Genomic DNA, 22,292 nt, shown 5'->3' with positions numbered 1-22,292 from the left:
CATATGCATCAGATGTGGGTCAGACAGCATTCTCAAGTAATTAGTCAGATTTTGTATGTGTCAATCTTCCAGGTATATATAAATTAGGTGGTTGTATCAGATATAATTTGATTGATGTATGGGATTTTTAATGAGTTGTGAAGTTGAGAAATCCTTGGTTTGACTTTGCTATAGTTTTACAGGAAAGTATGTTGTGTCGCAATAAATATGTATATTTACATTAATAGCATTTTAGTCGGTAAAATACAAAAGTCAGTCTGCAATTATTTCTAGGCTCGGCTTGAACATTGATTGCAAGTCCAGTCGATCCATGCCTTAGCATTTACATCAGGGGTGTCCACACTTTTTTCGTTGAGGGCCACATGCAGAAAAATATACAAACAACTGGGCCGCACTCAGTAGAGGTCAGATAAATAACTTCACTTCTATTGTATTAAAGTTAGTTAAAGGGGCTGGATGCAAGTCGGCCATTTTATACTCACTACTGCCACCTCAGGCCATATGTGTAACTGCACCGTCTATATTAAGCTCGTGCATGACGGCAATTCGGGCCCAAAGTGACACCTTTTTGAGTGACAGTGCAGGATTTTAGAGGCAGTTGTGGTGAACAGGTCTGGGCTCATTCTACACATTAGGACATGGCTGGAACATGTGGGGGGAGGAAAATACTTAATTTTAACATTTTTAAACTCTGTATAGTCCCTTTAACTATGCTTTTTAATTGAATATGCTTAAAGTAAAAAAAAAAAACAGCTTTCATCACAGCTTTCTATTTATGGATTTTCATTATTTTATATATGTTCAATGAAAGCAAAAAAAAAAAAAAAAAATCTATTATATTTTTAGAATTTGCAGCGGGCCAATTAAATGTGGGCTATGGGCCTCAGTTTGCCCTGCGGGCCGTAGTTTGGACACGCCTGATTTACATACTATTATGAAACAGACTTTTTTTGGAGCCTTTGTATGATGTTGTTCCTTCATTAAGAAATCCCACACCTGGAGGAGTGTTTTGCTTCATTTCAAGTTATAAAGCATATGCTGGTCATAATCAGTATTATAAGACAGTGACTAAATCCAAGTGGCGTTCCTCCTTCTTACGTTAAGCTTTTTAATTGTCTAACTCTGAAACTAGGACACTTACAGTGCGCCGCACTGAGGACTCTCAAAACACCAATTGCTCTAAAGTCTGTTCATATTTTAACAGGATAATGGAGGATTCTTTTGTTTGAAGTAAGTTTCCGAAAAGATATCCTTGGTTGTATGCGAAGGCTTGGTTTAACATTTTTTACACAAGATTAAACATCGCACCGGGGATATAACACATTATTGCAAAAATGTCATCTGTGTAAAAATGCAGAGTCATCAGATTCTGGGCTCTCCATTTATTCAGCATTTGTATCAAAATTTTTCTCTCCTTCAATTGGACAGAACACGCCAAAAGACATTTATATATTAAGCATCAATCAACCATGTTTCTTACTGATACTATACTTTATACTTTGTATTTCAAATTTGTTTCAAAAGTATTGTAATCCAACAGTGATCTATTCCACATTACAGCTTCTCTTTTGTCCCTTTTTAAGTTTGAATCTTCCTCCTTAAGTGCTCACATAACACACTGGTCCCCGTGTACCCCTGATTTTGAAACACACTGATCCACACCAAAATCATTATTTGTCATGTCCTTTTACTGACCTTTGCGTAAAAAAAAAAAAATGTGCTCACATATATTTCTGGACTAAAGCACTCTCCCTCAACAGCATTAGCCGACTTCTCACTAAAACGTCTGCACTGACCCTTACAGTAGGTCGGCCCACTGTACCACTGATCTCTCCCAGGCTTTTTAGGACAGACCAAACTTTTGGAGACGTGAATTCCCTTTGACATGCGGTCCGCAGCAGAGAGACGAGCGGGTTTTTCATGTCTCTAAAGCCTATTCCCCGGTCAGCGCTTATGGAAATTGTTGTGGAATTATATCTATGGGGGTTTGAAGTTTGGAGTTGGCGTTTTCAGGGGGGAGGAGGAGGAGGAGGAGAAGGGGAAAGATGGATGTCAAAACAATTCATGTGTCCAACTGCGAACACGAGAGCAGCCAAGGGATGTTACATTTGCTATATCTGTGCTGTGTCAGAAGTGGATGTTTGGGACAGCTCACTCACAGCCAGGATCGCTTTAATGTACATCCATCAGGCAAAACATTATGACCACTGCAAGAATGACTTTATAGTTGTTGTTTTTTTTGCTTTGGCGGCATTTGTCCTCAAAGTAGAAGAATAAATGGTGATGTGTGAGGATTTAAGTGAGTTTGACAAGGCCCTAATTGTAACGGTTAGAAGACCCAATCAGAGTGTCTTCAAAACTGCTGCTCTTATGGAGTGTTCTCAGCATCAGTGAGTGCTTCAGCTGTTATTGATAAGATTTTTGATATTAACCACAAGTATGAAATAGGTCTGTGTGACATGACGATTGAAAACGGATTGTGATATGATCTCTGGGACGACGCTACTCTCGTAATATCATGATTCTGTGTGTGTGTGTGTGTGTGTGTGTGTGTGTGTGTGTGTGTGTGTGTGTGTGTGTGTGTGTGTGTGTGTGTGTGTGTGTGTGTGTGTGTTTTTTTTAATACAACTCTATGCTTGAATACAGACACTTTCCCTCCTCATTCCTCCTTTTTTGTCAACCTCCCCGTCCTCTGAGTAAAGTATGAACTTTGAGAAGTAACCTATATCTTTAGTCATCTTAGTTAAAGCTGCGTTATGCAATGTTTTATGTGAAACAAAAAGGTAGATATTTGTGTGTATTTGACCTTGTGGTGACCCAGCGGCTGTGTGAGTGGTCAGCATGATGCCTTTGCTTTCCGTCACAGTGGTCATAGGGCGCTCCAGGATCAGTTGTTTGGAAGGTTTTCACTGCTGACGGACCCTCTCACCAGAGAACCTACAAAACAATTGATCCTGGAGTGTTGTAGAGGCCACTGTGATCGAAAGTAACGGTTAATAATAAAGAAATAAAAGATCCGCACAACTTTGTAGCTCCCAAGCTTTTTTAGTGCTCACCGAGTGACATTTCGGGCCTTAGCCCTTCTTCGGACAATTGAAAGTAAAGGTGCCATGCTGACCACTCATACAGCCGCAGGGTCATTTACCAGCTAAAATACGCACAAATATTGACTTTTTTTCTCGCATAAAAAGTTGCGTAATGTACCTTTAAAGCCACACCGTGTAAAATTTCACCCAATAAATAAGATTGAAATACAAGCATCAATCAATCAACCTTCTTCTTCAGACTCACAAAGGTCCATATCAAACATGTGCTTTTGCTGTGAGCGACTCACCTCTCCTAAGACATGACTGTAACTTTACCGGGAGTGGGTACGTCTCCAGCTCGTCTCCATGGAGATGTGACCAAAGTCAGTAGATTTAAACAGGTTAGGTCCTCATCCAAATCCATTCTTTGATCATCCACTGCAGAAATAGCATATTCTGTGTCAAGCTGGTCATTAGGAGCATGATGGCAACAGTATAGTCCAAAATGTTACGCAGTGTGCCTTTAAGCTCGTACAGCTAAAGAAGTTATCGCTGGTTCCTATTCATTGGTTTCAGTAAGACCTTTATCCATTCAAACACTTGAGTTGTTTGTTTTGAATGTTGACAATGATGAAACATGGGGTTGCAGAGACTGTTGTTCTCACAGGTACCCCTTTATCTGTAGGAGGTACTGACAGGTCTGCTCCATCTTGTTTCCTGTCGATTAAGTTCAGTAATTGTAGGTCAATAACACTATGGTTTCCTTTTTTTTCCTAAAAAGATCATCTAGATGAAGGAAAATGTTTTTTACTAGAATTATTTAATTGTAGCATGGGTGTGCTCTTTTACCAGAGTATCATTATTTGTTCTTATTTTGATTTAATTTATTTAGCTTTTTTTTTCTTTCTTTTTTTCATTGTTTATTATATAGGCTAATGTCCCCGTTTCCTACGACCCAAAGGCAGCAGACGAGGGTCATGAATTCCATTATAATGGGGTCGCGGCTCCAAAAGTTTGAGAACCACAGATTTAAACAATAAAAAGATGTCATCCTGTCGTTGAATAGTGACCCAACCCTCCCCTTGGACAATAATGTAGAGTTACTCATTGTTCTGGAAGGTGTACCTACTTAGTATCTTGGTAAAATGTTGAAAGGCAGCTAAGACATTTCTTATGTGACCCAACCCACCCCTTTGTCCCCTACTGTGGAGGTTTGATCCGTGCCGGGTCCACCAGGCTGTCAGTAAGCTCAATATTCCCCATCCCTTCCTCTGCAGCCTCCAGCTGTGAACACATCTATGTATTTGATATCGCTTTGTGTTTAACGATAATCTTTTTGCACCAAGGGTTTAAGAGTAGCACAACTTCGATTCACTGTTATCGCTTGAGACACGTTTAGAATAGTAATAACAGTAAATGGTATCAATTTACTGTATATAGCGCTTTTCCACCTATATTATGCACTCAAAACATTACATACACCATTGTGCACAGACACTGAAGGCAAGGTGGAGCGTCCTGCCCAAGGACACATCGACAGCCAGGGTTTGAACTGCCAACGCTGCAACAGACGTGGTCATAATGTTACGCTCGTTTAGTATGGGCGAGCGCTGACATTTTAAGTGACTTTTTTTGATGTCAGGTAGTTGTGTAGTTTTAAATGAGCCTGTGCGATAGAACGGAAACCGTGTCTTGTAGGTTGTTCTGGTTGATATCAAAACCCTTATCGAGGTCACGGCGGCGGCGGTTTGACAGCTGAATGGGCGTCTCGATTGGCCAATGTTCACCGTGGTATAAGCCCATTAAGGGTCCAACAATGTCAGCGTGGCCGGGTCAAGGAGGATAAATGATAAGGGGAACAAAGTATGAAATATTTAATAAGAACAGAGAAGAAAGTTGAAAAGGAGTGAAATTGGGTGTTATTACAAGGGGCCACTGCGGCTCAGAGCCTGGACCCAGGTGCTCCGAACCTTATTTCCTCACACATCCTTCTGCGGGAGATTTCCACTCATCTTTTACATGTGGGCTGTGTGTGCTTTCGCTCTGTGCTCCTTTCGAACACACTTTCGAGACGTGACTTTCGTCCGAATTACCTGGGTTTGTGTCTAATGTGTAGAGTTCAATGCCAGAGCAAATCAATTATGAATGATGCCTTAAAATGGAGCTCTGCCGACGAAGTTTTCCCAACCAGACACAAAGGCTCTCGAATCAACATGTACTCTTGGGGTGTCATTAACCAAGCGATCGGCAGCAGAGTCATACAAGAAATGTCAAATTGTAAATTGGTTGTAACATGCCCACAAAGAGTTTTTTTTTTTTCAGCCCTCTTGCCTTGATAAATTGCCATCTTTGCATGAATTGTAGATCTTCATTGAGATTGTCGTCTCACAGGAAGAGCATGGGTTAAAAGTCATCGTTGAGACGCATGTGCAAAAGCAGATCAGTACCAGAATCATTTGCATCATTCATTTTTTTCATTTATTTGTGGGCATGTTGCACTTCATTTGAAATGGCATGTATTGCAGTATTAGGGCGCTTCATATTGCACAAGAGCTTGGTAAAAAAAAAAAAAAAAAAAAAAAAAAGTGTTATACAGAAGGATGATAAAAGTGGTCTCAATATAATTATAGTTAAAAAGCAAATACAGTCATTAGAATAGAAATAATCATTGTAAGATTTATTGAAATTAAGAGTACATATTTGATATTTTCAGTTGTCATATGTTAAGTTAACCTCTTACCCGCCTAAACTGAGCGCGTTTTCTCCAGTTCGGCTTTACCCGAATCTAAAAAGCTGCTTGACTGGCGTTTAGCCCCTCTAGGCCAGTGCCTCATTTGAAAGCAAAGACCTACAAAACTGATCTAAACCGATCTCTTTCCTTGCATTGTTGCCGTGTTTTCGTCACTTTTTTCACGCTCTTTTTCATCTCATTTTTACCCGTTTCCTGTTGCTCTTTTTTTGCTTTTTTACGGCGTTTTCATCACAATTTTGCCACTTTTTTGTTGAGTTTTTGTTGCTTTTTTGTTTCTCTCGTCACTTGCTCTTTATGGCTTTTTGTTGTACTTTCATTACTTTTTTGTTACTTTTTTTCTTTCTACCTTTTGCCGCTCTTTTGTGGAATTTTCATCCTAATTTTCTTCTTGTTTTTGATGCTATTTTCAAGAAACTTTTAGATTTGGGTAAAGCCAAGCTGGAGAAAATGTGCTCGGTTCAGATGGGGGTTAAGAGGTTGCATAAAACCATTTTCAGCCTAAATTTTAAATCATCCGAGACGTTCTTTGGAAGCCAGGAGACATTTTCTCCATAGTTTGCAACTAAATAAATCAGCAGAGCATTTACCTCTTAACAAGTCTAGTCCTTGGTGTTAAAGTTTTCTTCTCTGTCGCAAATAGATGAAAGCATTCTTGTTGTATGAGGGATTTGTTACCTATATATTCAGCACTCTCTTTGTTCAGAGCTATTGGGCTTTTTTCATATTCACTCTATTGATCGGAGCGTGTCGCTGCGGGGGCAATATGGAACTGTTATCCTCTTTTTCGAAAAACGCTATAAGATTATCCAGTTTAGCCAGCTTTTAATATGCACAGACAGGCATGTGGTGCTAAATAGCATGCTTTTCTGCTTCATCAGTGCAATGTTTAGCCCGCAGCTCCTGCCTGCTTGTCTGCTCGCCTAATACCCGGACCGGGACAGCCTGCTGAGCACTCACTATCTCGCGCCGCACACTCATTTTTAGGGTGTCAACTATAATTTACTATCTATTATTACAGTATCAGGAATGTACCAACAAATTGAATACATCTGATGTGTGTGTGTCCTTTTTTCCAGGTTGCGCCTTTGTCAAGTTCTCCACACACACCGAGGCTCAGTCTGCAATCAGTGCCCTCCATGGCAGCCAAACCATGCCAGTGAGTACCGCTGCCTGCCTATTCTCACATGCAATAACAGTGCGACTCTGGGGAACAACAGGAGAACATATATGCAGTGCGCAGCATCCATCGCATGCACTGGTGCCCTGTACTGTTCACTGAAAAAACAATTAATGGAGATATGTGCTCGTCTACCATGCAAACAATGCAAAAAAACCTTTCAAATAAATGCAAACCAGGCTATAGCAGATCTAAACCACGAGTCATAAAAGATGCTTACTTCACCCACTATATCTCTATCTGTGTTCACATTTTGTGCCCGGAAGGAAGGAGCATTTACCCCTGAACTAGAGCAATGCAGAGCGCTGTACAAAGGCCCTTTACATTGTCTCCGTAAGTGCTGTAAACTTGCCCTCAAACTCTGAATTGCCTCGTTGGAAAAACACCTCATAAATGTCCCGGCTCCAGAAAACAAATTGCAGCTACCAGAAATAACCCTTCGTCTCTTTGATTTACACGGCCCTTTTTATACAACAAAATTCCTAATCTGATTTCCCAGATAAAACTGTTTAGGATGATAATTGAATTTGGGGTGAGTCATCAATCAGTAGTTCTGCTTGCATAATCAGCGAATATAACTCCGACGTGAGATTACATTTGGCTCTTATGTAAGCGCGCCTCTGTGTCCTCTGCATTCGCTCTGTATTGGATTTACTATGGGCATAGAGAGGCCGCTCATTTGTATGTGCCGACTGCTGCCTCATGCACAGTCCCCGTGTACCTGCAGGTGTCACAATAAAACCAACTTACTTCGCACTCCCTGACATCGGAAGCCACGTCCTCTCAGCTTTTTGTCACTATCCATAATTGAATGAGCAAACCTTTGACTTTGGTGTTTTTACTGTAAATTCTAATTGTTGTTTTACCACATGACGTATCACAAAAACAGAATTGCACAACTACAAATAGATTAGAAACAAATACATATTGACTTGAAGGCGCAATACCTGATTGGTCCTCATTTATTGAAAACTCTGTAAAAAACACTGTATTGCATTTGTATCAATTCCATAAACTTGCAGGCTAGTTTTCTCCCAATTGTGTGACGCAGAAAAGTGACCATATAGGTTGTTTAATGTGCCAACCCACTTGTCCCTGTGAAGAATTGGGAATACATTTGGACCACAGTAACAAGTTTAATTGGATGGCTTCCTCTTTCATTGTAAAAGAATAAATGAATCAGGTATAAGTAAAAGAGTAATATGAATAATTGTTCTCAAGTATAAAGTAGTCCTCTTGTTAATTACTTGAGTGAGAGTAGGAAAGTTCTAGGTGAGCACATTACTTGAGTACTGAGTAACTGCAAAGTCAACAAACATAACAAAAAATACCGAGAAAATCTGGATATTTACAAAGAATACAAAATAAAAACAAAAAAGTTAATTTGGTCTTCTTGTGTTAAAGAAGAAAGAAGTAACTTGTTTACCTTAATAAATCCTTCTCATAGTCCCTCTGGGGGTAATACAAGTGTTAATGGGATGATTGGGGGGTCTTTCATCTCCTCTGGTGTCTTTGGTCAGAAAAAAACTCTTGCAACGTTCCCTGCTCCGACCCGGAGGACCAATACACACTAATCGAATCACGAAGAAGAAGCTAACAGGCTAACGGGCAAAGCTAACTGTGGGCTAGCACCATTTTAGAAATGTTTGCAGCCAAGTTTGAGTGACATAAATTATCTCCATTGTGTAATTGGGTTGTGGCAGAATGTACAATATCCCTCTCTCTCTTTGTCTTTTCTGTCAGCGTAGTATTTACTCTCACAGACAATTAATGAGTGAAAAAAAAACAGCAACATGCAATGACACCTGCAGTGGCGCTTACGGCCTCTAGGGGCATGAGTTACTTAGTTCTAAAGTTTAAACTTGCAAAATCGTTTTCTTTCATATAGGACCAGTGATCCACAAAATATGATATGAGAAAATATAGAAACACATTTTATGTCACAGAAAGTTTGTCAAATTGGGAAGAGCAACTTTCTTTCCACTCCAGTAAGAGAATTTATACTTGAAAATGATATTACTCAAGTAGAAGTATAAAGTATTGTGTGATAAAACTACCGGCCCACCTCTAGAATAGATAGATCGTTGGTTTGCTTTTGTGCCGACTACGCGAAATACAATTAACTCTGCTACACTGACTGATAGTAGAGCTCTCACAACTGTCCCATTCTGTTTAAAACTGCAGCATTTTGTGGCGATTCATTGAAAGAGGCAAAAACTATTCCCACTGTACTCCTAGCACCACTGTATCGGATTAATCCTTTGGCCGTATGAGGTGAAAGAGTGATACATATGTTGCTAAATCTATTACATGTCAAAAGGATATGTCCTGTTACTTATACTTGCATTACTACTACATCTGTATTTCATGAGGTGAAGGTGCATCTCGGCTCTGCCACTACAGCTCAGATTTATGCATTGCTCTTGTCGGCCTGATGTTGTTTTATAGTAAAACTAACTTACTTTGCTCCCCAGACCGGAGCAGAGTTATTCTCCCTGACATGGGGCAGCTGGACACAAAGTCACATTCTGTAATATTTTATCTTCATTTCTCTGTTTCGGCCCCCACGCACAGACCCTGAACTCTCTCCAACCCTATCTCGCAGGTGTTGTGTTTCGCCCGATGATTTCATTATTAATGGCTACCAGTATGTGGCTCGGGAGAGGAAATGCAAAGAGAAGCACTGGGAAGCCAGCTGTGTGCCATTTTGCTGCAACCTTTGTGTCATCTAAGTGCAAATAAGTGTAGGTCACGAGGAAAGACTGGGGAGGAGCGGTCCACTGTGCACCGATATACATACACCGTCCTCGTGGCGCTGATCCACGCGCCCGGTCTGCGCGAGCTCTATGCCCTCTCTCGTCTCTCGTTGGCAGCCTCTCGGGATATTAGGCAATAGACTTGTTTACTCCACCTTTCACCACATTGGCTGCTGAATTATTCATCTATTTATAAGCAGGGGGCCGAAGCGATGGGAGGGAGAGACACAGGCAGACGGCGAGCGGAGTGAATGGACAGGATTTATACCTCCTGCTTTGCTAAATTGATTATAGAAATCTGATCAGCATCTCATATCCTGTGGCTGCTGGAGGAGAGGACAGCGCTCGTCTGCCCGGCTGAGATTAGCGGACCACCAGTAGGCCATTACACCTCAGCGGGCGGCGCTATTCGGAGCGTGTTCATCAATGTGGAGATCCTGGAAACCCTCCGGACCATACATCCTGTTGATTACAGCGGACGTGCCGCCAATGTCAACTGGAAAACTGAAGAAAAATGCATCGCCTTTATGTCACGCAGGACTTAAGGGTTTTACTTGAACTTTATCGGCAGTATAATACAGTGGGCCTAAGAGGTGTTCATTCCCATGCTATGTATTACTGGCAATGAATGACCTAAACTTTAACAATGATTATTATTTTTACTTCATACTTTCTCAAAACATTTGAACTATATTCGGTAGCTTTTTTACATGAATGATTTGTGGTCTGAAAACTCTCTGAACCCAGTGTCGGACTAAAAGAAGACAGGAGTAGACAGGAGTGGACAGGAGGGGCAGCCTCAGCCGCTCCGTCTGGGCCTAATATTAACCCCGCTGGGCTGTGGCAAAGATTTGGACTTTGGCATTATTCAGCTCAGCGGGGGTTGTGTTTCTTTTGTCCCTGAGCGCACTTGAGTCTCACTGTTGCTCTTATGTCTCCGGAGAAGGTCAGGCCTCAGGCGTACTGCCCTGCCCTGCCCTGCCGAATCAGAAAAACAAATGCAAAAGTTATGACGAGATGTATTTGTTATGAAAATGCTCTAGATTCCTTAATTATGCATCCCCGGTGAAGATAATGGAACCATTTATAATTGTAGTAGATACTTGATAGACTTGATACTTCAGTTTTCATGACATCTAAAGAGTCTGTATAATGAATGCCGTACTGAAAAAAGGAGAAGAATATTTGAGCTGAAGTCTTAGCGCCTCAGGACCGTCTGAAAGATTATTATAACTGTCAGGTATAGCCCTACAGGAAATGGCTTCAGTTACTTTGGATTGTAAAACAGTTGCAGCCTCTCATCTTAATCCTGTTTTCTCTTTTAAAATCACCCGTATAAACACAGACTAACAAAGCATACGGGGAATTTATGGCCAATAAACAAGTCACAGAGCTGTGAATGAACTCCATTAGCCTTTTGGGTCACACAGAATAATATTATTGCCTCTGAAGATGGTGTCACTGCCGCAAATTCTCACACGTGGCATCTTCCTCTCAGATATATGCATGCAGATTGAGCCGAGCAGGGAGAAATACTCACAATATGCGTCTTCGAATACAAAAGCGTGACTAGGTTGAGGACAGTAAAGTTATTCTTGAGCTACAGCAGGGGTGGCCAACCAGTCAGAGACCAAGAGCCGAAATTTTCAACCTTGATCCTGTGAAGAGCCACAAAGGCACCGACCATTAGCGAGATTCCGGGGCGGTAGTTTATTGTGAATAAATAGAATGTGACCGTTTTATTTAATCACAATAAACTATAACTTTATGCCTTTTTCTTTTTTTTTTTTTTTATAATTGTGTTAGATTGAATGGTTTTACTCCTCAACAAGATTGAAATACATGTATATTAAATGACATTTTGTGCTTTCAGCTCTGACTGAGACAGAATTAGATTATTATTATTTTTTTTATGCTGGGGTGTGTTTGTATGTGGGGCCCTGCCCACTGAGCCCCCTTCTGTGATTCGCCCCTGGCCTGTGCGCTCAGTGCCTGCAGCTTCGTCCTGACTGGACTGTGCAGAGAACGCACTTTAGGCTGCATAAAGTTCATGAACTTTAACCAGGAGCCTCTGGAGGATCTGACCCCCAGATTCCACATTCTCCGTGCTCGCCCCGCTCCGCTCCGTTCCACTCCGCCCCGACCTCCGCAGCAAATGCGTTGCTATGTTGAACGTTCAGAAACATTCCACATCGTCCACTCCGCTCCGAGGGGCCTACGTCGCCTCTCCGCCTCTCCGCCTTGCCACGATAAAAATACGGATCAACCCTATTTTCAGGTCCGTCTGCGCCCCGTCAGCTCCGGCCGGATCAAGCTCCACAGCTCAGACCGCACCAAACGGGAAAGAGAACGACAACAATATCCGTATTTTCAAAGTAAATTCCCTCCGAGCGGACTTTATTTTAACGAAAATGTCACTATTTCACACAAAGTGACCTCGATAATTCCCTCTGGGGAGTTTGTTATCACAAAAACAATCACACGACCCAATTAAGCTTCTGTTTCTTTCGTTCACGTAACTTTTTTTTCTGCCTCTCTCTCCCTCGCGCATGAGGGGGGCACAGGCTTCATGCTTCAACGCGGTATAGCTCGCATGCTCATTAATAGTTGTTTATTATTTTATTGGGAGGTTTATTTCTCAAAGTCGTTGCTTTGTTGCGCGTGCTCCTCGTGGAGCTGGAGCACTGACGGAGAGGACCGGGGCCGACTGAAGCGGAGACAGTGGGCGTTGATGTCGCAGCCGTTCGGAGTCGGGGCGGAGCGGAGTGGAGCTGAGCGCACAGGCGGATGATGTGGAATCCGAGTCTGTTTTAAGTTGCATCTGCTACAGTTATAGCACGTGTGAAAGAAAAGTCATGACTTTGCGTATTTCCGCGTTACGATGTCGCGCTTCGCATCATAAGCTACATAAGAGCTCCGCTTTTTTTCCATTTCCTAATTTTGATCTTTTTCTGTGAATATGTGGCCAAATTACATCAAATAAAGAGTAGTTGATCAGAAATCTGAAAAGCACAGAAGCTAATCCTAGTGCCACGATCTGCCTGCCTGTTGTTCAACCTACATCCCGCTTTGAGTGAGGCTGCTGCACCTTTTACACGCCGCCTCGAAAAGGAGAGAGATACAGACTCTCATTCATGTAGAGATGGAAACAGGGTCTGTAGGACTATGGTTGGATTTTTGGTCAAAGACTGTTACAGTTTATGGGAAATATTTACCAATTATTTTGCAAAGAGCCGCATTGTATTAAACATATCCAGTCATGCAAAGAGCCGCACTCTGATTGGCCAAGAGCCGCATGCGGCTCGAGAGCCGCGGGTTGGCCACCCCTGAGCTACAGTATTACTTTGCAAATGCTTCAAGTGACAATCCTGTACTGTAAAACCCTCTAGCACTCCAGCCTGGTGTGGTGCAGTGGCTAGTGCTCTCACCTAGCAGAAAGAAGGTCCTGGGTCTGATCCGGGCCTGGTGGTGCCTGTCTGTGAAGGTTTACCTGTTCTCCTCGTGTCTACGTCGGCATCATTTGGGTACTCGGGAATTCATTACCACTAAAAACATGTACAATCCCCTGAAATAAATGTTTTGGAGTTTCTTTCTATAATATTTTATTTTAAAGCAGAAATAAGTAACTCATGTCCCTAGAGGCAGGTACTGTAGCATGTTGTGTTTTTTTTACTCATTAATTGTCCGTGAGAGTAAATACTACGCTGACAGAAAAGAAAAAGGGACAGAGGGATATTGTACATCCAATTACACAATGGAGATCATTATTTTCAGTCAAACTTAGCTGTAAATACTGTTTAAGTGGCGCTAGCCCACAGTTAGCTTTGCCCGTTAGCCTGTTAGCTTCTCTTTTGGGATTCCATTAGTGTGTATTGGGCCTCCAGATCGGAGCAGGGAAAGGTCTGTGTGGTTTTCTGGCCAGAGACACCAGGGAGAGATGAAAGACCCCCCCAATCATCCCATTAACACTTGTATTATCCCCAGAGAGACTATGGAAATGATTTATTAAGATAAACAAGTTACTTAGCTCTTCTTTAAATCATATAACAAAAACGTCATTGAAATTATAACCCTTAGAAAGATTAATATAGTGTTCAGTTTTACTATCTTCTTTATCTGAAATAATTCTTAATAGCCTTTGCGGAGGTACCAACAGCGGGCCCTTGTATCGTACATTTCAAGTACATACTCAAGTGCATAAAGTAAGAGTATCACGCCACTTCTCTCCATATCCTTATCTGCATGTGTTCCTTCTCGCTACATGCAGTATCTAAAAACAGAAACTCTTTGCATATAGAATGATTGTATGAAGCCAGTGGAACATGCACGCATACGTAGGTGACGTCTGCCTCCCCTCCCTGTTTCCCTGTCACATGCTCGTACAGCCACGGGCCAGGGTCAAAGGCTCCCTGACTGATCTCATTTTCCACATCGCACCACTTCAGCTGCATACATTTGTGTTATTCATGCGCTGTGGCGGCGGCGGGCATTTTCAATGGAGCCTATATGTATATGCGTCGTCCTGAAGGAGATGGAGGAAATCTGCATGATGTGTCTGCGCATCTCTGCGGATATGCTTTGGGAGTCTATTAGTTTGTCACATATGAAACTTGATGTATTTTACACACATCGTTTTTCCAGACTTGCATGTCCCCCCCCCCCCCCGCCCTCTCAACCTCCTTCGCTGCGGCGGCCGCTCCATCACGCCGCCGTAGCTCCAAACGCAAGTGGCTCAATTAAAGATTTAAACGCCGGAGCTGTAAAGCAAATTGCTGGGATCCAACCGGGGCCGTGTAGGAATGAAGTCACGGAATCTGAGGGGGAAAAAAAAAAAAGAAAAGTTATACAAGGTTTGGAGGTGTGCAGGTCAAGTCCCTCAGTTCAATTTAGATTATCCACGGGACCACGGTGGAACAACAGGAGTGGGATGAAGCAAAGATAAGAATAGACCCAAGCAAATGAGCTAAAGTTTGCTCAGAAGAGAAGGAGGGAGTGATTGATTCCCCAGCTGTTTCCCCACGCACACATGGAAGACCCGTGTTTGTGCGGCGAGGTTTAACCAAACGGCAATCAATATGTCATTGCCTTAAAAGATAATGAAAGAGAGGAGAGAATAGAAACAGGCCTCCAGATCCCCTTTGCCCAGGACCCCCGAAGAGAACAAAACCAAATTTAAACTAATGACTACAAGATATTAAAGATATGTTGTGTTTAAATACTTAGGGGTCCGTGTAACAGACAGACAACAGTAAGATTAGGTTCCGAGGCACTCTTTAATGTTATTATTGTAGAAGATAATGGATCTTAATTTTGCCTCTCGTAGCTTATCGTTTTCATTTAGTCTAATTTAGCGCTAATTTTGAGATGCCTTATGCAACGCTTTCCTTTTAAAGACAGAGAATACAGCATGCTTTTTACCACTACAAAGGATGTTTTGTTTATTAGTCGGCAAACAAAACGGGGACTGCATTACGGATTGCGAAAGTGTAGGGAAATGTTTCAGGTATAGGTCAGTGGTAATAACCCAGCAAACAAATAAACATAAAGCAAAGGGGTGATGTGCCTTTGTAAGTCTAGGTTACAATGTAGATTTTATCCTAATGAATGTACCCTTAGTAGTGTGTGATATAGCCTGAAGAGGTAACTAAAGCTAACCGGTTCTTCTGTGAGTTCACACTTCACTGTGATTTAATGCTACTGTCACTCACACAGAGCACGATGGAGGCTGACCAATAAGAGTGGGTGAGGAGAAAGTAGACGGCTTGTGTCTGTGTTTGAGCTTAGAGCTACTTTCAAACAATGTCTAGAAACTGCCTGATCAATCCAGCTTAAAGTTTTACCACAGTACTTTCGGTGACCAACTGGTAATGTAAATAAGCGCGTTCCAGACCAGTGGGACTTGGGCTTTTTCAGGTGTTTCTCAAAGTGAGCTGCACTTTTAGGCTTTATTCATTCACATAGTTAGATACAGTGTAATGTCAGTTGTGCTTTGCTAAATGTTTTTACTGGTTTAGACATGAGTACTTTACACCCACATGTAATTTATTCAGTTTAAGTCTTTTAATCTGGTTGATCTTGAGGTACCCTGGTGGCAGTGTTGGCGAGAATAAGGATTAAATGATGAGGAGTTGTGCATATGCGCCTTTGCTATGCCCAATCCAGTCAGACCTGGGAAGCTAAGCAGGGAAAGGCCTGGTCGATATTTGGAGGCTGGCAAATGTTTTTTTATTTATTTATTAGTATATTTGACAGGGACAGTCTAGTTTTCGGCTGTGGTCCCTGGGCAAGGTGTATAATGCCAACAACAATTATAAAACATAAAACAATTTAAAAGTTGAGGCTACATACTTACATAACAAATGTTGATACAATTCATGCATTGATAATATCTGAAATGTTCGTTCTGTGACTTGCACAATAAAATGGAGATTTTGGTGCAAGGGCACGTCATACAGTTCAAACATAGGACATTATAGGGATAAATATGTACATTTATTATTTACAAGAAAAGACCTGTACAGAGGATTCTGACGCTTGGCTCAGTCCTGCACCAAGAGATCTGCACAGGGTCTAATGAGCACATCGCTGATTGGATTCAACCAGTTTTTTTATTGTAGTGAGTGAGTGGTTGGTGTTGGTCGGAGGGACCGATGGCGCAGACTGGTTGCCTCGCTGCCCTGTAGCCCCAGGGCAGCTGTGGCTACAATAGTAGCTAACCACCACCGGGTATGGAGTGGATAATGCAATGTAAAGCGTCTTTGAGTGTCCAGAAAAGCGCTATATAAAACCAATGCATTATTATTATTATTATTTTAATGCACGACGCAAAGTCAGGAACACCATGACGTGAAGCGAAGTGCATTAAAACTGTGTAATACACGGCTCCTCGTTGTTTAATCCGCTTACACCATGGTCCCACAAACTGAAACTGTTCATTTGGGGCTGTTTGCCCGGGGCAGGAGTTATTTCACCATTTAAGCCGTTTTACCTGAAGCTAGTTCCAGCTCAGTTGTTTGTCGTTACTATGGAAACAGCTGCAGTGGCGTGATATAGCCGGATTAATGCTGCGTTCCACTTATGTCGGAAGTCGGAAAATCCGACCAGGATAAAACGTTTTCTCCGAGTTGTAGCGTTCCAGTTGTCCAGGTCTGAAACATCGGAGATAGACCATGGATGTATTATAATGAGGTAGACGCGTCCATCATAATCAGTTTACAGAGAAACTTCATTGTAATTTTATAAAACAGTGTAATGTATTATTATAGTTGTCGTAAACACAGTGAAGTAGTAGCTGTAGTAGTTTCATATTTTCCTTCTAACCGTTAATTAAGACGTTAGCAACAGAGCATTGTAGCTTATCGGTTTGCCTTAAAATGTATTTTGGACCGTATTCCGTTACTTTGTCCAATCAGAGTACTTTATTCCCATCATGCATAAACTCAAATTAAATCATAACTTTACCGGAATATAGTTACTCAATGTATTCAGTTACTACCCAACACTGCCTGGTGGTACGTGAAAGGTCAGATATTTTATGAGATGGTTTCTGGTTTGAAAAGTTAGTAATAATGGAGCCTGATATTACGGTTGATGACCAATGAAAGTGTATACAGATTTAGCCAAGGACTTTTTCCTTTTTTTCTTTTTTTTCACTTTAATCTGGCAACTGCATTTGGAATGAAAATAGTAACAGCAGTTCTTAAGTCATAGTTGAGCACAGTTTTCAGACGGCATGTGGCAGAAGCTCCTCCAGACAAATGAAATAACTGGTTTGATAAATTGTGCCGTTATTTGATAAGCTATCTCAGTAGATTACAATTTTGTATGTGGTGAAAACCCATGCCGCTTCAGTGTCATTACAGACTGATAAAGAGATAAAAGTGTAGAAAAGTTATTTCACTGGCTCTTCATCACAGTCAGTACATTAGTGACACCAGGCGCACTTCTGAGCTAATCATTTTCATCTAAAGGACAGAATATCAATGCTGCTAATCTAAATCCCTCATGGTGTGCGTGTATTTCTTCACTTTCGACACTCTATCAGTCTTGCTTGCGACTTTTCCCCCCCCCCAAACCGAACACTAGCAGATGGACGTTTTAAGAAATAATGTAGCCCGTCTTGCAGCGTCATGCCTCTTCTCACATGGGACGGCGCGGCGGAGACAGCGAGAGTCGAATGGAAAGCGGTAGACTCGAGCTTGTGGTTTTGTGGAATCGGGCTTTAATATGTAGTCGTTTCATCCCCTGTCTTTTACTTCAGCGGTTGGGTAGGCAGCTGGGAGCGGCCCAGCAGGGGGATTGTGCTCACACTAGGCAGCTTAAAAATTTAATGAGACTTTTACTTCACACATCATCTTCCTCCCCTTTATAGCATACCCTGGATTCCGCTCGCCAGTGTCCTGACATGCCTTGGTGCACAAACCTGGAAGATAAACAAATGTGGCAAGGGATGCTTAGCCAACAAGCTCACAGACTCAGGTGTCCTGGGGAGAGCTGGTAGGAGGCAGAGGCCAATGTGCTGCTATACTTTCTGCAGAGTGGAACAAATGGCCCATGTCTGCTTACAGGTTCTGACAGGTTATTTCACAATAAAGTGTGATTCTGTGATTTACCGAGCTGCACTGTACTGCTGTGGATAATCTTGCTGACGGTATTGTTTTTAGTCCAAACATTATCCATCCCACTGATGTTTTAACGATGACCCCCGACGGTAAACATCGCACCCATCTTTTAACGATGATGGCGGGCTAAAATATTCAGTATTTATTAGCACCTATCATTTGTATTCCTCTCCTCCGCTGCCCTGTCCTGGTTGCTCCCAAACCTCATAATAAAGTTAATGATGCACACAGTAAAAAGCTGGACAGACACAACACACCACTAACTTCATCCTATTTCATTTTTAACTCTTAAATCCCCAGCTTGTGATAAAAAAATGGACCCTGTTGATGCAGATAGCAGGCGTTTTTGCTGACTTGAAAGGTGTAAGGACTCATTCATCCTGATCTGGTGAAGACATCGAACTCACTGTCTGTTCACATAGACAGAGCTTGTCAATATAGGCTAACTGTGTAATCAAAGTGAAGTTAGAGGGCTGATATTTAAGGGTTCAAGGGACTTTTTGAGCTTTTAACCATTTTATAATATTAATCCATATAAAAAAAAAATCTCTGTTTTGTTTTCTTTCGTTTGCGCGTGCTTCCATAATGTTACATATTACTCTTCCAGATGAACGTCACATGAAGCTCATCTGTGTTTTACACCTTCCACCAAACTTGTTCTGATCATGTCCACGGTCGAACGCTTTTCCTGATAAGCGCATACTCACTGATAGATGTCTTTTACTAATGTACTGTATATCTTAAGTTTTGTTTTTGCACTGCTGCCCTGGTCACCAGAAGAAGAAGTGTGCTCACTGTCTGGACACATACATTATTTTGTATTAAAATAATACACTGAGATGAAATGCACGATTTTTCAGTATTTTGCAAGTGCCAGTAAATGAAAAAAAAGAAACTAATCACACAGTGGACTAAGAAAGCACGTACTTCTGCCAAATCAACTGGCAAAGCAGTAAATGCTATTAATCAGAGGTGAGAGAAGTTAATACATTCAATGTGACTTCTCTTCCACATTTGAGAGAAGCAGCATTACGAAGAAACAATGATTGGTCACATCATGGGCCTCCCGTACTCACTCTTTCAAAAAGGAAGTGGCATGACTTGCCAGGCTACGGGTGTAACATGAATTTGACAGGGGCCAAATTATGATGGCTGGATGTAGAGCGCCTTCAAAGATGTTGACAGGTGATCAGACTCGTCCATATGGTCCAGTCAAAAAGACAGCTGTCGCTCAGTATGTGGAAGACCTCAGATCCCAACTGATACAGCATATTCTGTTATGGATTATTATTATTTATTTGGTGGGGACAGTGCATGTTAATGAGCACATATTAGATTCATGCATCGTGTTTTTAGTGTGAGGGGAAACTGGAGTACTCGAAGCAAACCTACACAGGTGCACATGCAAACTCCATACAGAAAGGTTCCCAATCAAACCTGGGACTTGCTATGAGGCAAGAGGCTAACCGCTGCACCACTGTGCCTCCAGTTAAATTACATTGGACACCGAGGTGATAGCCTTGAATTTGTCATCAACTGTGCTCTACTAGTTGTATTTTGTTCATCGGGAGATGTGTGTGGTCTGTGGCAGGTGAAAGATGCAGTGCAGTTCACATGGAGCATGACTGAAATATGCACACTGGGGTAAAGACTGATCGTGGCAGAATTTCAGACGTCTTATTGAATCTATCTTTGCTGCAAATTTAATATCATCTTTGCATGTTCAGCCATACCAGCTACTAACCAAAACTGAAGGCTGTAATGGGTTTATTGGGAAAGTCGTGGAAAAAAGGAAGAGGATAAAATCTATATGTTGCACTTGAAAGGTTCAGTGGTTCTACTAAACACCTGGATATGTCCAGATGTCTTCATCAACCAAAATAAACACACACAGATATGAGTGAATTTGGCTCATACAGTTAGTTTGATACGTACTATGCTACACAGAAGAAGGGTTTATTTTGCTTACAAATATTCTGTAAAGATCAATAAGGAGAAAGAAGGTTATTAATTTTGGCATGGATCCAAATAAAGTGTATCTCACCAATGTAAGAAGTGATCAATCTTGAACTTGACTTTTGCTCAGGACTGTTCTCGCCTTAGAGAAAAGCTAAACTTAAGTCATATCTCGCCAAACCAAGAGATAATCCTTTACACCCCCAGCCTCTCAACAGCCTTGGCCCAGCGTGTATTGACAATCTTGCATCAATTTCCGGGGGCCTCTTATCAAGAGTGACACAACCTTTCTGCACTGTCAGATCAGAGTAATATTTCGGCCTTTTATGTGGATCGATTGGCCGGTTTGGGGGCACAGAGGGGAGGAGAGGCGGAGCACCCTAAAGGTCAACTGTAGCGCTAAATCATTTGAAGATTCTTAATGAAGGGTGTGTGGCGGACACACCTGCTGCTTTCATTATGGCGCTCTGCAAAGAGATAATAGTGTTGATAACAGAATGGATCGCCAAGGCCCGAGGAGGAGGAGCACTCACACAGAAATAGGACTGAATGACAGAAATTGCCCTAAAAAGCAATGTTTCCTTTTAAGAGCACCTTCACCAAGGTCAATAGATGCTTACTGGAAGCTCTCACATTGGTATCTGTTATTTCAAAGCGGTCTGCAATGTGAATGTTTTAACCTTTGCTGCAGAAAAGGAGCACCAAGGTTACATATATGTACCATGGGGGAAGGCAGTGAGAAAATATAAAGTATTTATGTCATGCACAGCAAGGCAGCGCTGCCCCGAGTGACTTTGTACATATGTTAAACACTGATTGAAGAAACTCACACTTCCTGCCTGCACATCTGCCTACAGAGCAGCTCAGGCAAAAAGCCCAATATTTTTTATTCTTTCCATCTCTGCCAGGCTCCTGCTTCGGTATGCCAGTCACAAGGAAAAGGATGATGCTCTGTACAAATTTGCGATGATGTTGTATCTGAAAAGCCAGTCATTCTGACACACAATTAGATCAGCTCACTGAGTATTGATGTTAACTGGGGCTGTTGTGGCTGCTAATGAAGAGAAGCATATTAAGAAATCACAAATAATAAGTAACACTGTTCTTTATGCACATGTTTGTCTCACTCTTATAGCACTAATTCCAAAAGAGCAGAGACAATGTGCATACACAATCTTCTGCTGTTCAAAAATGAAACTAAATTGCCATTTTTTCCCTCTCATCCTCCTCAACTCTTTGGTCTTTTTCATGCAATGCTAGAATATCATAGCTCAACATCTAACATGGTGCCGTGTGTGTGGTTTTCCATTATTGAGGTTGTAAGAGATGCTTTGAAAACACACGTAACATATAAAAAGCCCACATATGCAAATGCTTCCATCCACTCCTTCTCCTCTGATGTGTGACTATTTGCATTAAATTTATGTGCAGTACGGCAAGGTCAATGGTCCATGTCTTCTCTCTGCTCTCCCTCTCCCAGGGCGCTTCCTCCAGCCTGGTGGTGAAGTTTGCCGACACAGATAAGGAGCGCACCATCAGACGCATGCAGCAGATGGTGGGGCAGTTCGGCATCTTCAACCCCGCCATCGCCCTCCCCTTCAGCACCTACAGCTCGTATGCACATGCGGTGAGTTGGAAAAGACATATGCCTCGCACAGTAGAAGTCAAACGGACACACATTAAGCTGTTAGCGTTTAGTAGAGACATGACAGATGTTTAAGATTCTCACACACACAAAAAAAAAAATGGCCATTGGCATTTTGGCTGACTTATTGGGTTACTTAACTTTAGATTGTTTATGACACGTGCGAGTTCTTTTGACTATGATTTCAGCTTTATAGCTGGATTTAATGCTTGAATCAACAATAATATGCTGGAAAATACAGTAAGTTTTTCATACGTTGTAATGAATATTCTCCCGACCCTGATGCTGAACCAGTTGAGAATCATTGAGCTAAAGGGAATGAAATGCCACTAGAATAATGATTTGATTTCATAGATAAA

The 22,292-nt window shown here is 41.8% G+C and overlaps 2 protein-coding genes across 9 annotated transcripts in view; one reads left to right on the top strand and one right to left on the bottom strand.

The window, feature by feature from the left end:
* Positions 1 to 22,292, top strand: part of celf5a (cugbp, Elav-like family member 5a) — a 225,780-nt gene that overhangs the window by 163,160 nt on the left and 40,328 nt on the right. For all 8 annotated transcript variants that reach the window (XM_079574687.1, XM_079574690.1, XM_079574689.1 and 5 more), the window contains exons 5-6: positions 6,855 to 6,934; positions 21,769 to 21,915. In XM_079574687.1, coding sequence (XP_079430813.1) covers positions 6,855 to 6,934; positions 21,769 to 21,915 — 227 coding nt within the window. The remainder of the gene's footprint in view (positions 1 to 6,854; positions 6,935 to 21,768; positions 21,916 to 22,292) is intronic.
* LOC306976677 (serine protease 57-like) overlaps positions 15,880 to 22,292 on the bottom strand; it is a 119,317-nt gene continuing 112,904 nt past the window's right edge. The window contains exon 6 of the mRNA XM_079574704.1: positions 15,880 to 15,889. The gene's annotated coding sequence lies outside the window, so the exon portion shown is untranslated. The remainder of the gene's footprint in view (positions 15,890 to 22,292) is intronic.

This window comes from Gobius niger (assembly GCF_951799975.1).
Source record: "Gobius niger genome assembly, chromosome: 17".
Lineage (NCBI taxonomy): Eukaryota > Metazoa > Chordata > Actinopteri > Gobiiformes > Gobiidae > Gobius > Gobius niger.
This window is presented reverse-complemented; position numbering and strand designations above follow the sequence as displayed.